At 36.3% G+C, this 16448-nt stretch overlaps 3 protein-coding genes across 6 annotated transcripts in view; 1 reads left to right on the top strand and 2 right to left on the bottom strand.

The window, feature by feature from the left end:
* LOC145686345 (uncharacterized) overlaps positions 1 to 16448 on the top strand; it is a 244867-nt gene that overhangs the window by 115746 nt on the left and 112673 nt on the right. The window lies entirely within an intron of this gene.
* LOC145686346 (uncharacterized) lies at positions 1141 to 5705 on the bottom strand. The gene has a single exon (XM_081759590.1). It carries the CDS (start codon positions 5570 to 5572, stop codon positions 2852 to 2854), a length of 2721 nt encoding a protein of 906 aa, XP_081615716.1. The 5' UTR covers positions 5573 to 5705; the 3' UTR covers positions 1141 to 2851.
* Positions 5709 to 13987, bottom strand: LOC145686347 (uncharacterized). Its single transcript, XM_081759591.1, has 4 exons — positions 12818 to 13987; positions 9344 to 10002; positions 7796 to 8033; positions 5709 to 5846 (listed from the first exon to the last, which is right to left on the bottom strand). The coding sequence occupies exons 1-4, from the start codon at positions 12981 to 12983 to the stop codon at positions 5719 to 5721; spliced, it is 1191 nt and encodes a 396-aa protein (XP_081615717.1). The 5' UTR covers positions 12984 to 13987; the 3' UTR covers positions 5709 to 5718.

A 16448-nucleotide genomic window follows, 5' to 3' on the forward strand; every position in this document is an offset into this window, starting at 1 on the left:
AGTGCTAATTAATTCTGATTTTTTCTACTTTTATATGCTTGAATACAGTTATTTTATCTACTTTAGTTATATGCCATGTGCATATAATCTATATACACAATGCTTGTTACGTGCACTTACAGCGTATATGTTGCTTACGACATGCCTGAATGGTACTAGGACAATGCATATACATCGCATGTTTCGCACATAAAACAATGCATGTTTTTCACCTGTTTCCTTGCTGGCAAGAGATTTTACATACCTGTACAGCATTTGACATGGGCCGGTAACATTTGTGTCACCTACATGAACATTTAGGCTAGCACTTACAACATTTTCGTTGCTTACAAGGAATATTTAGGTTTCCTGAGAGCGCAATACATTTACAAAACATTTTTCGTACATGCTACTATGCTATACGAAACAACGATGGAAGAACTGAGTAACGCGAATTTTCGACTAAAATGCCATTTCCAAGAAGCAAGTTTAACAGGAAATGCCAGAAAAACTATGATTAACGAAAGATATTTAGACGCAATCCTGTTGCCTTTCATAGTTGTTTCATATAAGTACGGTTGTTCCCCTTTATTTTTGCTTATACTTTATTATCTTTTCCTGTTTGGAAGCAAGGTTTGTGTAAATCAGTCACCACGTTTGGACCCGAAAAGAGACCTGGATAAATTTTATTTCATGTCTTACTGTCTGAATGGTAGTTTTATATTTTGAGTAACAAAGCAATTTACGATATACTCATTTTTCTTCCAAACAGGTTTGCTGTGTATCGCCAGCGAATTTTTTGCAACAAAGAAACAAATATGTTTAAGATTCGTTTTGTTCATTAAAGAAATAATAATCATGTTGCCTTTCATAGTTGTTTCATTGAAGTACGGTTGTTCCCCTTTATTTTTACTTATACTTTATTACCTTTTCCTGTTTGGAAACAATGTTTATGCCAATCAGTCACCACGTTTTGACCCGAAAAGAGACCTGGATAAATTTTATTTCATGTCTTACTGTCTGAATGGTAGTTTTATATTTTGAGTAACAAAGCAATTTACGATATACTGATGTACACAATTTATCGTTTTTCTTCCAAATAGGCTTGCTGTATGTCGCCAGCGTGAAATTCAAATGTATTTACAACAAAGAAACACACACGTTTAAGATTCGTTTTGTTTATTAAAGAAATAATGAAATGCTTTCATACAAATGTATATTATATAAAGACTGAAAATACATTTTTTTAAATTCTTGCAAAGAAAACACAATATTTTCTTTGTTCCATCGTTTTATATAAATTATGAAAATCTTAGCAGTGAATATTAAACCAAAAGCAAGTTTACAATGTTAACCGTGCGTCTAAACAAGGGAAGTATCAATGAGCTCATATTGAAACCTACCGTAAAATTTCACTGAGGAAGGAAGTCCCACAGAAAAAACACACAATAAAACAACTGCGTTTTTGAAGTGGAGTTAACCTAAATGGCAGATTGAAATGTCGCGTATCCATGTCGACAATAGCACAATACGTTCAGTACCACCCCTTGTAAACTGCCTGTTAATAATAAAAAATCAATAACAACAATGTGGGTACATACTATACCTAAGGGGAAGTCGTACGGTAAGGTGAACCTTGACAGCAGCCATCTTGAATTTAGGTCAAGTTTTGTAAATAGGAATAGAGCCAAATGATACATGATTTTGGGTAAGAATTTAAGCAGAAAAACAATGGTAGCAATAGTTTTAAGATACGTACATTTGGTAAAAAGTTACAGTCATATTTATTGTGTATGTTTCCATGTACACAACTCCCGAATGAAGCAGCTGTCCAACAATTTGTAAAATACAAAAATATAGGAAACACCCTTTATATTTTCCCAATTTGTCCCAAATGTTGTTAAGCAAAGGTACACACTTGTAGGAGATTAGTCGGCAAATTTGGTCCAAATTGGTTGAATAGGGGTGGAGATACAAGCCGGAAAAACGAAAATTCCATTGGAAAAATACAAAATAGTTTAAACACCATGTAATTCTGATGATTTGTTTGAAATTACGGTGGTCACAACTCAATACTTTCGAAAGCGTACTCTGAAAATATGGTTCAAATCTGTTGAATAGGAGCGGAGATAGACTAGATAATACGAAAATTTAGCCAAAATCGTTGATAACAAAATTCTTATATTAAATGCTGTATGTGCAATTTTCCTCTGATCTGTCTCAAATTTTAGTAACATTTAGTTACAAATTTTAGTTATATTTCAATAGCGACAACTTACTTTTGGGCAGCTGCTTCATTCGGGAGTTGTGTGCATGGAAATATACACAACAAATATGCCTGTAACTTTTTACCAAATGTACGTATCTTAAAACTATTGCTACCATTGTTTTACTACTTAAATTCTTGCCCAAAATCATGTATCATTTTGCCCTATTCCCATTTACAAAACTTGACCTGAATTCAAGATGGCTGCTGTCAAGGTTCACCTTACCGTACGACTTCCCCTTAAGTATAGTATGTACCCACATTGTTGTTATTGACTTTTTATTATTAACAGGCAGTTTACAAGATGTGGTACTGAACGATTGTGCAATTGTCGACATGGATACGCGACATTTCAATCTGCCATTTCGGTTAATTCCACTTCAAAAACGCAGTTGCTTTTTTGTGTGTGGTCTTTCTGTGGGACTTCCTTTCTCTGAGTGAAATTTTACGGTAGGTTTCTATATGAGCTCATTGATACTTCCCTTGCAAGACAAAAGATACAAGTTTTGTTCTATTAACTTAATAAACTCTACATTCCATAATAATTGCAAAGTACCTTACTGCTATTCTTAAATTCTTCATCTGCAGATGACTCAGGTGTAGTGTTCAATTGTATATCATCCAATTCAAGAAGGTTGAAAAGTACCTATCCTGTCCAACTTTTATGCATATGACTTTTGTATATAATAATTCCTTCGTAAGGATGACATAATCATGAGTAACAGACGAATCATTATTACAGTGAAAAACGTGTGTTATGGGCAGATTGTACCACTTTTCTGTGAAAGCAGTTTCAGCTTCCATCTTTTCAACATAAAAATATATATGTTCTTTGCAACAAGATTCGCATTCAATAACATATATTTCTATGATCCTACAAACATGTGCTGTGCTACAGTCATCAAGCAAAAAGTAACTGTCATCGTGCTTCCTGTTAGTGCAGTGTTTAGAAGTGCAGAAAAGCATTTTTCCTGTATGTATATCACCTATTCGAGAACATTTATATATTTTTGCGCTTTCTTTACCAGAAAAACACGTTGCTGTAATAGGAATACCGGACACTTGTGTTAAAATATACTGTGTAGAGCAATCAGTTTTTGTGGTATTGGCAAACGAGACTGATTTTGAACTTAAAAGGAATTCTGTAATCTTAACTGTTGCAGATGTTCCGCTACACGCATTTTCTCGTGCAAAGCCATTAACAATCTGTGAACCTATCTCTTGTGTTCCATGCATGTAGTGTTTTAAATTTCCATTTAGTGACTCAAACGGGAAACATGAGAAAGAATACAAAGATCCTGCATTTTTGACACAATCAGTGAGGTGCAATAAATCATGTACGTTAGAACTCATATGCTTCCTACCATATAAATGTTCAGTTTGGAAAACAAATGCATGCAAACATTTTTCCATTGCATCCAAATGTTGCACGGAAATTGTACTTGATAAGAAACACGCCACTGGTTTGATGATTTGCAAAGTGTGATTGAAATAATCAGTATTATTGAAAATATCAGAAAATATAGGAAAGTACAGTAAGAAAATATTCTCAAACTCGATAGCTTTCCAATTTCGACGTTCTTTGATCGATCGTGGAGAACGGGTTAAACATGATGGCGTTTTTATTTCTGTCAAACGCTTGTTGAGTACATTAATCTTGCGGCCTAAGTACCACACTTCATCCTTGTTTTTGGAATCCAGCCAATTCATGACTAAAGAACGAAATATACCCAGACATATACAATGCATGTAATCTATCATTGTACTCTCAATAATCTGATAATTATTAAGGAATGCAAATACACTTATCCCCTTAGCACCAAACTCTTTATTCTCACTATGTCGAGAGTGGTTTGCGTCATTTCGCAGCGGACCTTTAGGATGTGCCACATTGTACGGATAAATACGTAGTCCATGTTGTAAGTACTGTCCTGGTTGAAGACATTTACTGCATCCAAACTTGCCGTTGAATTGTACTAGCTGCTGTACAGCACACTTTGCAGGTTTATCAAACGTGCCAAGAATGGCATGCAAGCGTACCTGAGTGATAACATTATTTTTCAAAGTATATTGTCCTTGTAGAAGAACACCACATTCAAACTTCTTCAATTGTGCAGCTACACATGAATAAAATACAGAATGCAATAAATCGTTCTTTTTAACGTGCAACTCTGGAAGTCCGATGAAAGTGAACAATCCAACTAGAAGAATGTTTTCTGGTTTCCATCGCATCGGTTCATCTATTTCTAATATGGAAATGTAGAATGGCCAGAAAGTGATATGAGAACTGTTAAAACAGGTAACGCCATCAACATTTATGATCCCTGTCAAAGATAAAATTCCATCTTCATCCACTAATAATGGGTGTTCTTCCCTGAATTTCCTATAAATTTTACCATCTCTAACACTACTCAAGTTACCCTGACGTGATTGCGATATTGACAGATTTGCCAGAAAATGTGGTCGGGAAAACATGTTCTCCAGTTGTTTACCAATATCTACAGTAAAAAAAGAGTGAGCTTTTTTGCACACGTGTTTAGTACAGTTATTGCATGAAAGGGAAGCACAGGCTGAATCGTGAATATATGCACACTGACAACAGAAGAAATGCCGCTGGACTTCTATGTTACGTAAAGCCATGAATTCTTGCAATAATAAATATTTCGTGCGTGGTACTTCTTTAATATTTACAGAATGCATTAACCTAAGAAGATCTGATGTTGCAGTTTTCGTGAGCTTGTGCTTATGAACAAACTGCATTATTTTTATAACAGATTTACTTTCAACGTTCTCCTGCAATGTAGAACTGTTTGGTCCCGAAACGTTATGAACTACATTTAATTGCAATTCAGGAACAGAAATATCTTTTAACTCAGAATTGCACTCTGAACTATCAGGCGAAAAGTCGAACGTTGATTTAAAAGGATGCTGTGAATATGTGCCGTGAAGTATTTCGTTTTGTTCCTCAAGAGGAAACGCCGGAAACGAACATTGTTCATCGATACAGCCCGATGAACCAACGCTTACACTGCCTGTCAACTTATTTTCCCCGATTTTTAAGCCCGCGTAATTGGGAAAAGGGTCAATTTGTGGTTTATCGGATTGTATCGAAGAATAATGGTTGTTTTCGTCCTTTTCTCGTGAAGAACAAGACGATGTACTAAGGCTATTACATAATGTACCTTCTCGTTGAGTGCCAGGAATTTCAGTGTTTACTCTCTTAACATGTAAACGCTTATTCCACCTATATCGTGTTTTTCTTGGTACCTGAAGCACCGAGGGAGTGGGACTGTTGCATGCAACATATTGTTTGTAGTTTCGTTTCATTGTAGTTTATAAGTTAACGTAACTATATTTTAAACACGTATAATGAACATACAAAAAGTAACTACAAATAACTCAAAAGAATATATATACACTGTATCTACAAATTACTATTATACTGTTGGTATGAAGCAAAATTAACACAAACTCTACTGATCATCTTGATCCTTCTGCTTGTCTCCGTGCCTATTCTTCCGAGCCGCCTGTACACATTTGTCCGTCATAGCTGCGTGAACTGCAGACGTCTTGGTATTAGGAAATTTGAGGAGAACATAATCTGTGATCAAAGAAAGGTCTTATCAACAAGGATCTTTTACACATATACTAAGCTGAAAATATAACGAAAGAAACAAACTCCAAGTTAAAAAAAAGTCATATATTGAACAATGAACACTGATTGTAGGAGGTGACTGGGTGGACAGTAGAGAAACTAACAACTACAGATATAGTTATTGTTAAGAAAGAAATAGTTACATTCTGTTTAAAGAGTATTTTAGAAGTGTATTTATAGTTTTTACGGCTATAAGATTGGTTTGACTTAGTTTAACGTCCCACGGTTATGTCTGCTAGACTAAAGGAGAATGACCTGCTGATTATAGTGGAATCGAAACTACTTCGATCGTTCAACTGTACTTCCACCGGGAATCGAACCCGGGACCACGCGAACAGAAGTCAAGCGTGCTAGCCACTAGACCAAGCGAGGGTTCTTTACAGCTATGAGTCAAGTAGCGATAGGATTGGGTAAAGAAGTGGCAAATTAATTGGCCATAACGTACCATTCAATCCTGGACTGATTTCTTCTCATTTCAGGTCATGTCGGTGACCAAGAGAAGGGTTCAGGTGGATCAGTCGGAATCATGCTAAGTGTAAAAGTTAAACAAGTACAAAACTTGGAAAATTCGCCACAGAAACTTACAATTTGTTCACATACGTTAATGGAGATCAGTATCTATCTATCACGCGTATTCGAGTGGTTCAAGAATGTTAAAGGAAGGAGGGACAATCCAAAAACCCACTGTGACAGAGAATGTGTGTAGAAAATCGGTACAATTGTTCGAAACCGCTACATGAAAATTCGAGCAATTACTAACACCAATAAAGAAACAGTAAATAGAGTTTTACACGTGAAAAAGAAGTGTCATAAATCCTCTCGCACCAACACAGATTGAATTGCAGTACTGACATTGTTCAAAACAAAAAAAAATTATATTCGAGGTCAAATTAGAGGGAATTCGGGTATTGGCGAACCCGTCATCTAAAGCAGACCCTCCTTTTTTTATTTTGTCGATTTTCTTGAAGTGAGTTGGCAACATTATCAGAGAACGCAAATTGCTTACTCTTATGTCAAAGCTTTCACTGAAGATGTCATTGAATGCAAATAAGAATACGCAAATTTATGTCTGTAGCAGACTTCAAAACTTTCGAACGGTTAAAAAGTCTTTCCTTATGTATTTAGTTTCATTTAGATTCATGTTATATTAAGAACAAATAGGTGACATTGTCTTGACTAGACCTTACAAGAACATCAAAACCATCATGTAAAAATATTTAATTACTGGTGGCGGATAAAGTGGACCCCGGCATGGTAGCTAAAGTGAAGCAGAGTCCAATTTGCTCAACCTTTCCAGCAGTGCTCCTTTAAAGGTTCTTTTACTGAATTAATGACTGGCATAACTTAAAATGTGTAAACTTAATGCAGATATAACTGTTGGATACACAAATGCACACATGTACGAGTTTCTCAAGTCATTGCAGTATTGTTATAGCCATTGGACAAGTCGGTCATTGGAGTTCTGAAACGTTTCTACAATGGAGAAATCATAATGTACCTCAGACCTACAGGTCATCCTATCACTCACTGTAATTTGACAAAACTTTGATAGGACAATTAAGGTTACAGACCGGCGTCTTTAATTTCTCGTTCAGCACCTTTTGTGCTACAGGATTCTAGCCCATTAACAGAAGACCCCAGGGATCCACTTTATCGGAGCAGTTTCAAAATCAGCAAATTTTCACACTTCCAGTAAGGAAGAATTAAAAAATGAATACAGCATAAGCTAAATTATTGTGCTTAAACATGATACAAATAAATAAAGAATTGTTTTGTTATTGATTTATAGAAGTATCAATTTGTATTTAAAAATATAGCCCACTTCCTCCATGATGTACTATGCAAGAAATGCGAAACAAAAATTATAAGTAAAAGGCATATGAAACCTAACATACCTTTGATAGCACTAATAATATCTGGAGACAGTGTTTTCTTTATTTTGCCACGACCAGTTATTGAACTTGTACTAAGCTCATCATCATCAAAAAAGCACGACATAAGATTTCTCGTGAGCTTTGTAGCAGAATGGCCTGCACTGGCTACGCAGCGAATTAATCGGGAATGCTTTATTGTAATGTCAGGGTAATCAGGACTGAGAACCACATCATCTCCATGTACGGATCTCGAGTATTCCTGTAAGTAAAAGTTTAACACAATAATTAATCTTAACACATTCTACCATTTACTTTTACATATATGATGTACAGTAGAAATAAAATTACCCGAATTGCTTTGGAAACAAACGATCTTACCACGAACAATCTTTTGCGCTTGATTTTGGTTCTTGAACCCCCCCAACACAAAACAAGGGTAGAGATAACGAAAGCCGAAACGATGCGAGACTTAGCTGGATCGAAACTAGTAGTGTGAGCTGATTGACTGATTTTAACACACTGTACATGCAAAATTTAAACTACTTTGTTTTTATAAGTCTTTAATTTGTCATTTAAGCAAATTTAGATTTTTGTATAAAAATACTATTTTCGTAAGTTATCAGGATCGAGTGTAGTCCAATTAATCCGGATAATTGTAACTCTACCGTATATAAGCACAATAACTGCCCAACATATGAACAGTATGTATCAAACACTACTACAACAGCGAAATTGAGCGTGTTTTTAAAATTGCATTGTCTAGGGAATACATATAATTTTATACGCCTCCAGCTAGCAAAAAGGAAACAAAAAGAAACATATGTAAGAACAGTGCCGTCAAATCTAATTAAAACAAGCAAACCGCAAATGATGGCTTTCCGAAAATAGTGACCCAATCACATTTGAAAGGGACGAGAATGGATACATTATACGCAAGAATTTTCGAGGTGCAATCTTCCTATAAGCACAGATGAAATGCAAATATATACACACAAAGAAAGAGAAAATGAAATGACTTTCGAGTCTTCCGTTCTGCGGTTATGTGGAGTAAGCTAAAGGAGACAGTGATGATGAGAACCAATGAAATGATGGAATGAACAGAGGTGAACGCTGTAACCCTCTCCACTGGTCTAGTGGCTAGAATGCGCGCCTTTGGCGTAAAAGATCCCGGTTCGATTCCCGGTGGTAGAGCATTGAAAGAGAGGTTCGGATTCCACTTTAAACTATATGTCCACGTCTCATATAGCCTCCCTCCTGAAAAAAAAGACGTAAGCGATAATCAAATCAAATAATCAAAAGTAAACGCTCTACCATTGAGCCACTGCGACCCCACACAAAGAAAAGAGACAAAATACTTAATGCAGACTTTGTCTGTCTTATAGAGACTATGCCGTTACCTTAAATTACTCATAGTTTGAAATAAGCAAGCAGAAAGAGAAATTTGGACCGCCACTTACATATTTGTATGACCCTAAGAATTTGAACAATTGTACGCCCGCACCCCTTCCCTACAAAACGGCGATAAATTGATCTAAAACCTTAGTCTTAAAATCTAGAAAAGAAACTTACGTTACTACTTTGACTGGATGGTGACACCTCATGGTTGGATTCTTCAAGATCTTCGGCATCTAGCAATGTGAACAAGAATGTCTTGACACTTCTCGGTACTTTGAGCTTCCGCTGTTTATCTCTGGAAGCGCATTCCTTCTTTAGAGCATCTACTAAGCATTTTTCTTCGTCTAATTTGGTGCGCAAATCATTAACTTCTTCTTTCAGTACGCTGCAGTTTTGACATTTGTCGATCTTTCGTACTTTTGGTTTCGAGCCTGATGGACTGTTCTGAGCTGATAAGTATGCGTTGCTTGGATGCTTGTCTATCTGTTCTTGACAAACGTTACTGGCGGATGCTGACTGTAAACTTCCGTTGCAAGAAGTTCTGTTTATTTGCTCTTGCCAGACGTTACTGCCGGGTGTAGTTTCTGTAGCCGACTCAGATGGAAAATTATCCGTACATAGTGTGGGGTCCTTCACAATAGTTTCAAAGTTCCTTTCAAATATTTCTTTCAAACTGCCTGGATTTCTACGATTTTCATCCTCTTCATCTGTTGGAATCGGATCTGTTGAACTTAGGTCATCAGAATTATTACTGCTGCCAGAATCATATCTTATTACCCGTTCCGTCTTCCCGACAAACTTCCTTTGTTCCACCTCACATTCGGTTTTAGTACCTGAAAAAAAAATCCATCATGATGTCATCTGCATCTGAAGTTTTCGGTGGTACATCATAATCACTTCATAAAATATAAGCAATACAAGAAAAGGGCCACCCGTTAAAGGGATCTACTACAGATTACATGCACCAGCTTCCAAGGAAAAGTAGTAGGTTCAGTAGTTAAATAATCGTGGCAGATACTGACCGATTGAAAGTAGTGCCATTGCGGGAGATGTGAGAAGGCTATCTAATTGACCCGGGTGGTAAAGTTTGAGATAAAGTGTCCCTTATACAGCTAGCAAACTACAGAAACTGCATACCTCAATCTAGCCGATGCTTCTAAATCACTCGTTCGCAGTAGGAGTACAAATATATAATAAATAATTTCGTAGAGAACAGTGTATACTGATAGTTAATATATAGGGGCGCAGATTTTTTAAAAATATGTGGACATAAAAATGATAACTTTGCGGTTAAACGAGTGACTGCATATGAAAGAGGACTGTGTTCGATATTAATTCCGACTATCGGAGTGCCCTGCATTCTCCATGCCTCCTGCAGGACAAACACCAGTTCTCGCATTAGTTAGTCCATTTGCGATGTCGCTGTCGCAAGACTATTAGAATAGATCGTGGCTAAGCTGTTAGCGCACGCGCCTTTGACGTGAGAAACTTGGGTTTGATTCCCAGTGGAAGCTCATGTGGTTCGGATTTCCTGTTAATCAGTATGTCTACGTTTCATATGGCCTCGTTGCTGAAAGGGACGTTGAACTCAAAATCAACTCAACTATTAGAACGGGAAACTCCAAAACTTAAAGTCAGTGGGTGCGCTTTTAGAATAAGCATAAACCTCGTTTATTCCCCAGTAGTGCAATTCCTAAAGTTTACTGATGAAAGAAGTAAATGTTTTATGAATGTCTGTAAACCGAAGACAAAACTTTTATAAATTGGTTTACACACACACACATTATTACTCGGTAGTAGTACATTGTTACTTGGGCCTGTACAGTAAGAGTTTAAGAATGCCTTATGGAATCATTTGAAGCAAGAAAAGTTAAGACAAATGATTTTTATTTTGCCGACGTATGTAAATATTCACGAATCTAGGCACAGTAGTAATGTTTGCATGGTGTAGCTATTCTTCATAATCTCATTCGAGACTTACAAAACCTACACGCAAACTACAACGTATGATGTTGCAGTTCATTTCCTACATCCCAAGAAATGGCATTTGTGCTGGCTGTATCGCCAGACCACATGAAAATCGAAAAAGAAGTACCAACATGAACTACATTTGGTTAGAGTACATTACTTTACGTTAGGTTATGTTACATTAGGCAGGTTAGGTTCAGTTACAAGTCAATTACCTTCAAAACAAAGGCATGTAAATTTTTACAATTTGCAATAGAACATTACTATTTGCGTATAAATAAGACGTCCGAATGTATATGATATGAAAACTACAGTACAAGACATTAACCAACCTGTGCTAGGTGCTCACTAAAAGCAGAGCGCGTTAGTTAGGGCGGGTAAAGGAACAGGCGCATGAGCGAGGGTAGTGAAAACAGGTGGGTGTTGGCAATGATAAGAGTTTGAATAGCACTTGTCGTTGTTTCATACTAGTAACACTCCACTTGTAAATAGTACACCGTGTCTTTCACACAATTTCAACAGCTGACGTTCGTTATTTTCGTGTACGTAATTCTATAAAACTCACACGATATGTCATAATATTGATATATATGCGCCATTTCCACACTTCATTTCTCGCCACTAAATCATAACAAGTGTACCTCTATGTGAAATAGTCTCTTCCGCCTCCACATACAATGACGCTTAGAACACCAAAACCAGCCTACCAAACCCCTTTCTTAACTTCAGCTATTCCCCTAATCTGCTTTTCATTCAAGCTCCTTCACAAACCAAAATAGGAGTATGTTTAGTACAAGAGGTCCAAAAGCACGTAAAAAACAGAAAATTTACAGAAGAAACGAATGATGCAAGTACTTAGACGTAACAGAACGTAACCAAATCTAACCTAACCTAAACCAACCTACTATTAGTAGAAATAAGCGAAATTCTATCATTCTTTGGAAAAGTATGCTGGACCCATACACTAATATAACATAAACTAACCTAAGCTTACCTAAATTAACATAACCTACCCTAAACTAGCCTAATGTGAACAGAAATTACCAAAATTGTAACATTTTTTAGAGAAAAGTGCTGGACCCCTTCTGCTAAACATAGGCCCCAAAATAAATTATCCAATTCACCCAGTAGATTTCCAAAATATTGGAGGCGGTACAGCACTTAAACCCCAAGAACCAACATGGTTCACACTGTTTTACGTTAATCACTAAAAATCTACTATTCTACTCTGATACCTACAAAAGTGTTATTTAAACTCAGATATCTAGATTCAGGTCGACTGCCAACAGTTAAAGTGTACTAAATAGTTTATTTTGGCGCCAACTGTTGTTGATCTAGCCACACAATAAATAAATTAAAAAAAAAAAACTTAGGATTATAAATAGTAAATACTTCTAAAATATAACAGAGTGACAGTGAATTAAAAGTGAGCACAATACTCTGTTACTTAGCCAGAAGACATTTTCTCCAATGTACTTCGCTGAGTCATTAACATCCGTAGATTCATGCGATTTGTATTTCCATCGTTCGGTAGTTACTACAAATTCGCGGTAATTTTCTGTTTCGACAGTTCACTGCAAAACACACGGTAATGAATCACACATTAAATATATGTCATTATCTTAAATTAATTACATCTATAGCTGTTAAAGTATTGTTAGAGCCAAATACATTACTCACCTACATAAAGAATTCTACCATCGTAGCACGTGCTTCCTTTCCATTGTACAGGGTACACTTTTCCAAGTGTAAGTTTACCTGTACATTTACATTTCTTGCGGTGTAGAATGGAATAAGTATTATTATCCCATTCAACTACAACATACGCATTATTTGCCGTTGACATCTTGAAAGCCACTGTAATCTTGTGGAAACTTACAATTCATCCGCTACCATCGAGCACACAACCATAGAAAAACCACTGATCACAAACCCTAACGTCAACAACCAGCAGACGATTGACAACGAACAAACGAACGCTGTGGCGCCAAGCGTCTTTCCTGTGCGTAAACATATAGGTTCTGATCACGTTATAATTATGTTGTTTTCGATATTGTCTCCCAAGTTTACAATATACATATAAGAATAACTTATATGTGTATGACGATAATTGTGTATTGTTCACATATCGCAATTCTTAAGGAAAGGAAACTTATTATTCAGACTCAGGGGTGTCATTTGAGAAAGTCAAGGGGGCAATCGCCCCATGAGTTTCAGAATCTCTTAATTAATTGTGCAGTAATATAATATAAATAAAATGTTAGTGTGTTTGTGCGTATGCTTCTTTGGGTGCCAGACGAATGGACCGAGAGTTATCAAATTTTGGTCACGGGTATGCTGGTCCACGGCCAAGACCAAGACGAAGCATTTTTTCCAAACTTCGAACTAGGGGTCGCAAGGGAGGATTTACTACGACATGAAAATATAGTCGAAAATGACTTATATTAATGTTAACTTCATAGTTTTCGGAATCGCTGAGATCATAGTGAAACTCCCGATTGCGTTCACTTGCCCACCCCCCTTGGGGGCCAAGAGTCAACAGCAGGTCACCGAGACATGTACAAATAATCGAAAATAACCAATATTAGTGTCAAGTCTATAATTTACAGGCTCGCTGAGATTAACGCTGAAGCTATGGATCCCGTATATAATTCCAAATACAGCCCCATCGCCTAGGGGCCGAGTCAGGGACATACGCAGGGGGTGGTCCTGGGGGTCCGGACCCTCCCCGAAATTTCGACTTTTATGTAAATTTAGCCTAATTTTAGGGGCAACTTTAGAAATTTTAATATAAAATACTCTCATATTGAGTTTGGACTCCTCCCGAAATAAATTCCTGCGTACGCTACTGCCGAGAGTCACCAAGCGGGTCACCGAGACACGTAGAAATAAGCGAAAATTACCGATGTTAGGTCAAATACATTATCGTATCCTTTTATCCATCTGCATGTACTTTCCAGGTGTTTTACATGTACATGGTAAGTACCTGGGCATACTGGGGAAATAATGCATTTCCCATGCATGTGGCATGTAGTTTCCGATACATAGTGATTTACCTGTCTTATATTCCCTGTACATGTACGCTTTATCTACGTCTGCCAGGTACAATACATGCACCTGTGACATTCATTTTCCGTGGATGCATGTTCCTTACCTGTTTTCATTTATATGTACAGGAATTGTACATTCCATGTTTTTCACTCCTAACTTACGCATGTAAACATGTAATTTACATTGCATTTTTTCTATCGTTCTGCAGGTATTTTGCATGTGTTTTACATGTACATGGTAAGTACCTGGGCATACTGGTGAAATAATGCATTTCCCATGCATGTGGCATGTAGTTTCCGATACATAGTGATTTACCTGTCTTATATTCCCTGTACATGTACGCTTTATCTACGTCTGCCAGGTACAATACATGCACCTGTGACATTCATTTTCCGTGGATGCATGTCCCTTACCTGTTTTCATTTATATGTACACGTATTGTACATTCCATGTTTTTCACTCCTAACTTACGCATGTAAACATGTAATTTACATTGCATTTTTTCTATCGTTCTGCAGGTACTTTGCATGTGTTTTACATGTACATGTTAAGTACATGGGCTTAAGAGGAAAAACTAGCATTTCCCATGCATGTGACTGATAGATTACAGGCACATGCCATCAATTTGAATCATGTTTTTTGAACATACCTATTGCTCTTGTATGTCCCAGGTATATTACATGGACCTGTACTATGCATGTACCTTGGTGTATGTACATTACATGTCTCCTTTATATGTACAGATACTTTTCATTGCATGTTTGAGAACTTCTAACATTGAACACCATCTACACATGTATCACATGTTTATAGCCACAGGTAGATTCACCTGTCAGTGGGAAACTAACATGCTTTTTACAGCTACAGGCGCCTGTATAGTACCTGTTAAAGTCACATGTACCTGTACATGCACAGAACATTGCCTGGAATTTGTCACATTTTCATATGGGGACTTTGACTTTATAAAGAAATGTTTTATTAATTACCTGACAATGGGATACAAATACGTGTCCTGAAAAAATCCATATGAATGGTACTCTTGGGGATGTTTTTCACGCAATTTCTCCAAAACAGGTGATTTTGTTTATATTTCATAAAGAAATATTTCATTAACAACGCAACTCATTTGCCCTAAAAAGGAAAAAAAATGTGTTGTTTAATCTTGGGGGTGATTTGTTTTCAGACTATTATTATTTTTTTTTTTTCGAGAATATGACACAAGCGATTTTGTTCATAATCTACAAATTTATGTTTCATAAATAACTGCACAATGTGGGATAATTTATTTCTCACTATAACATGTACAAGGAATAGTAGGCTTTTGGAATGAGTTCTTTCTCCGGACAGTTTTCTCAAAATGGACTCACTTGATTTTATTCATATTGCGTAAATGTGTGTTTCATCAATAACCATACAATTCTCATGAAGACGTCCACAAGGGAAATTTATATTTGATGGTGATTTCTCTTTGGACGATTGTTTAAAAAATGTTTTTGGAAAACTCCATTGAAAGAAAATTTACAACAAAAGTAAACTATTACTTGTAGATTCTTTTTATGAGGAATAATGTAAGCCACATATTAGAGCTATTAATGAAATATTCGTTTACGAAATATCAACAAAATTGCATAAGTCATATTTGAGGAAATTGTAAAACAAGCATAACTCACTCCCAGAAACAAAGTACTTTTTAAGGGTGTTTTCAGGTGAAATGACTCTCGTATTGTAGGGTACTGGAACATGTATGTATGAAGTATGAATAAAATCACCTTTCGGTTTTGAAAAGAGAAAGAAAAAAAAAAAAAGAAAGAAAACTCGCCCCAAGAGCAGATTACGTCTTGTTGATGTTTTGATGAGAAACGAATTATCCCATAGTGTATTGTTATTAATGAAATATGTATATATGAAATATGATCAAAATAGCTTGATTCGTTTTGGAGAAAATCGTATGAAAAAACAACCCCAGGAGTAGACTATCCCTTGTGAATTTTTCAGAACAAATAAGTTATACTATATTGTCAGGTAATTATGAAATATTTATTTATGAAGTATGAAAAACAATCGACAGAATCATGTTTGAGAAAATCGTCCAGAAAGAACTAACACCGAAGAGTAAACTACCCTTTCTGAATTTTTGTTTTTCCCAGTGAAATAACTTATATCAGAGTATAAGGTTGTTAATGAAATATTAGTGTATGAGACATAAATAAAAGCGTTGGAACTGTTTTCGAGAAAATCACATTTTAATTTTCACCCTTCA

This window comes from Thermobia domestica, chromosome 5 (genome assembly GCF_964235325.1).
Source record: "Thermobia domestica chromosome 5, izTheDome1.hap1.1, whole genome shotgun sequence".
Lineage (NCBI taxonomy): Eukaryota > Metazoa > Arthropoda > Insecta > Zygentoma > Lepismatidae > Thermobia > Thermobia domestica.

What these genes read in the sequence shown, in the direction of transcription:
- LOC145686346 (XM_081759590.1), bottom strand. Translation starts at nt 5,572, where the DNA reads ATGAAACGAAACTACAAACAATATGTTGCATGCAACAGTCCCACTCCC.
- LOC145686347 (XM_081759591.1), bottom strand. Translation starts at nt 12,983, where the DNA reads ATGTCAACGGCAAATAATGCGTATGTTGTAGTTGAATGGGATAATAAT. An exon ending in TGGTAGAATTCTTTATGTAG is followed by an intron (nt 10,003 to 12,817) that starts GTGAGTAATGTA and finishes TTTTTTTTTCAG; the next exon opens with GTACTAAAACCGAATGTGAG. An exon ending in TATTATTAGTGCTATCAAAG is followed by an intron (nt 5,847 to 7,795) that starts GTATGTTAGGTT and finishes CTTTGATCACAG; the next exon opens with ATTATGTTCTCCTCAAATTT.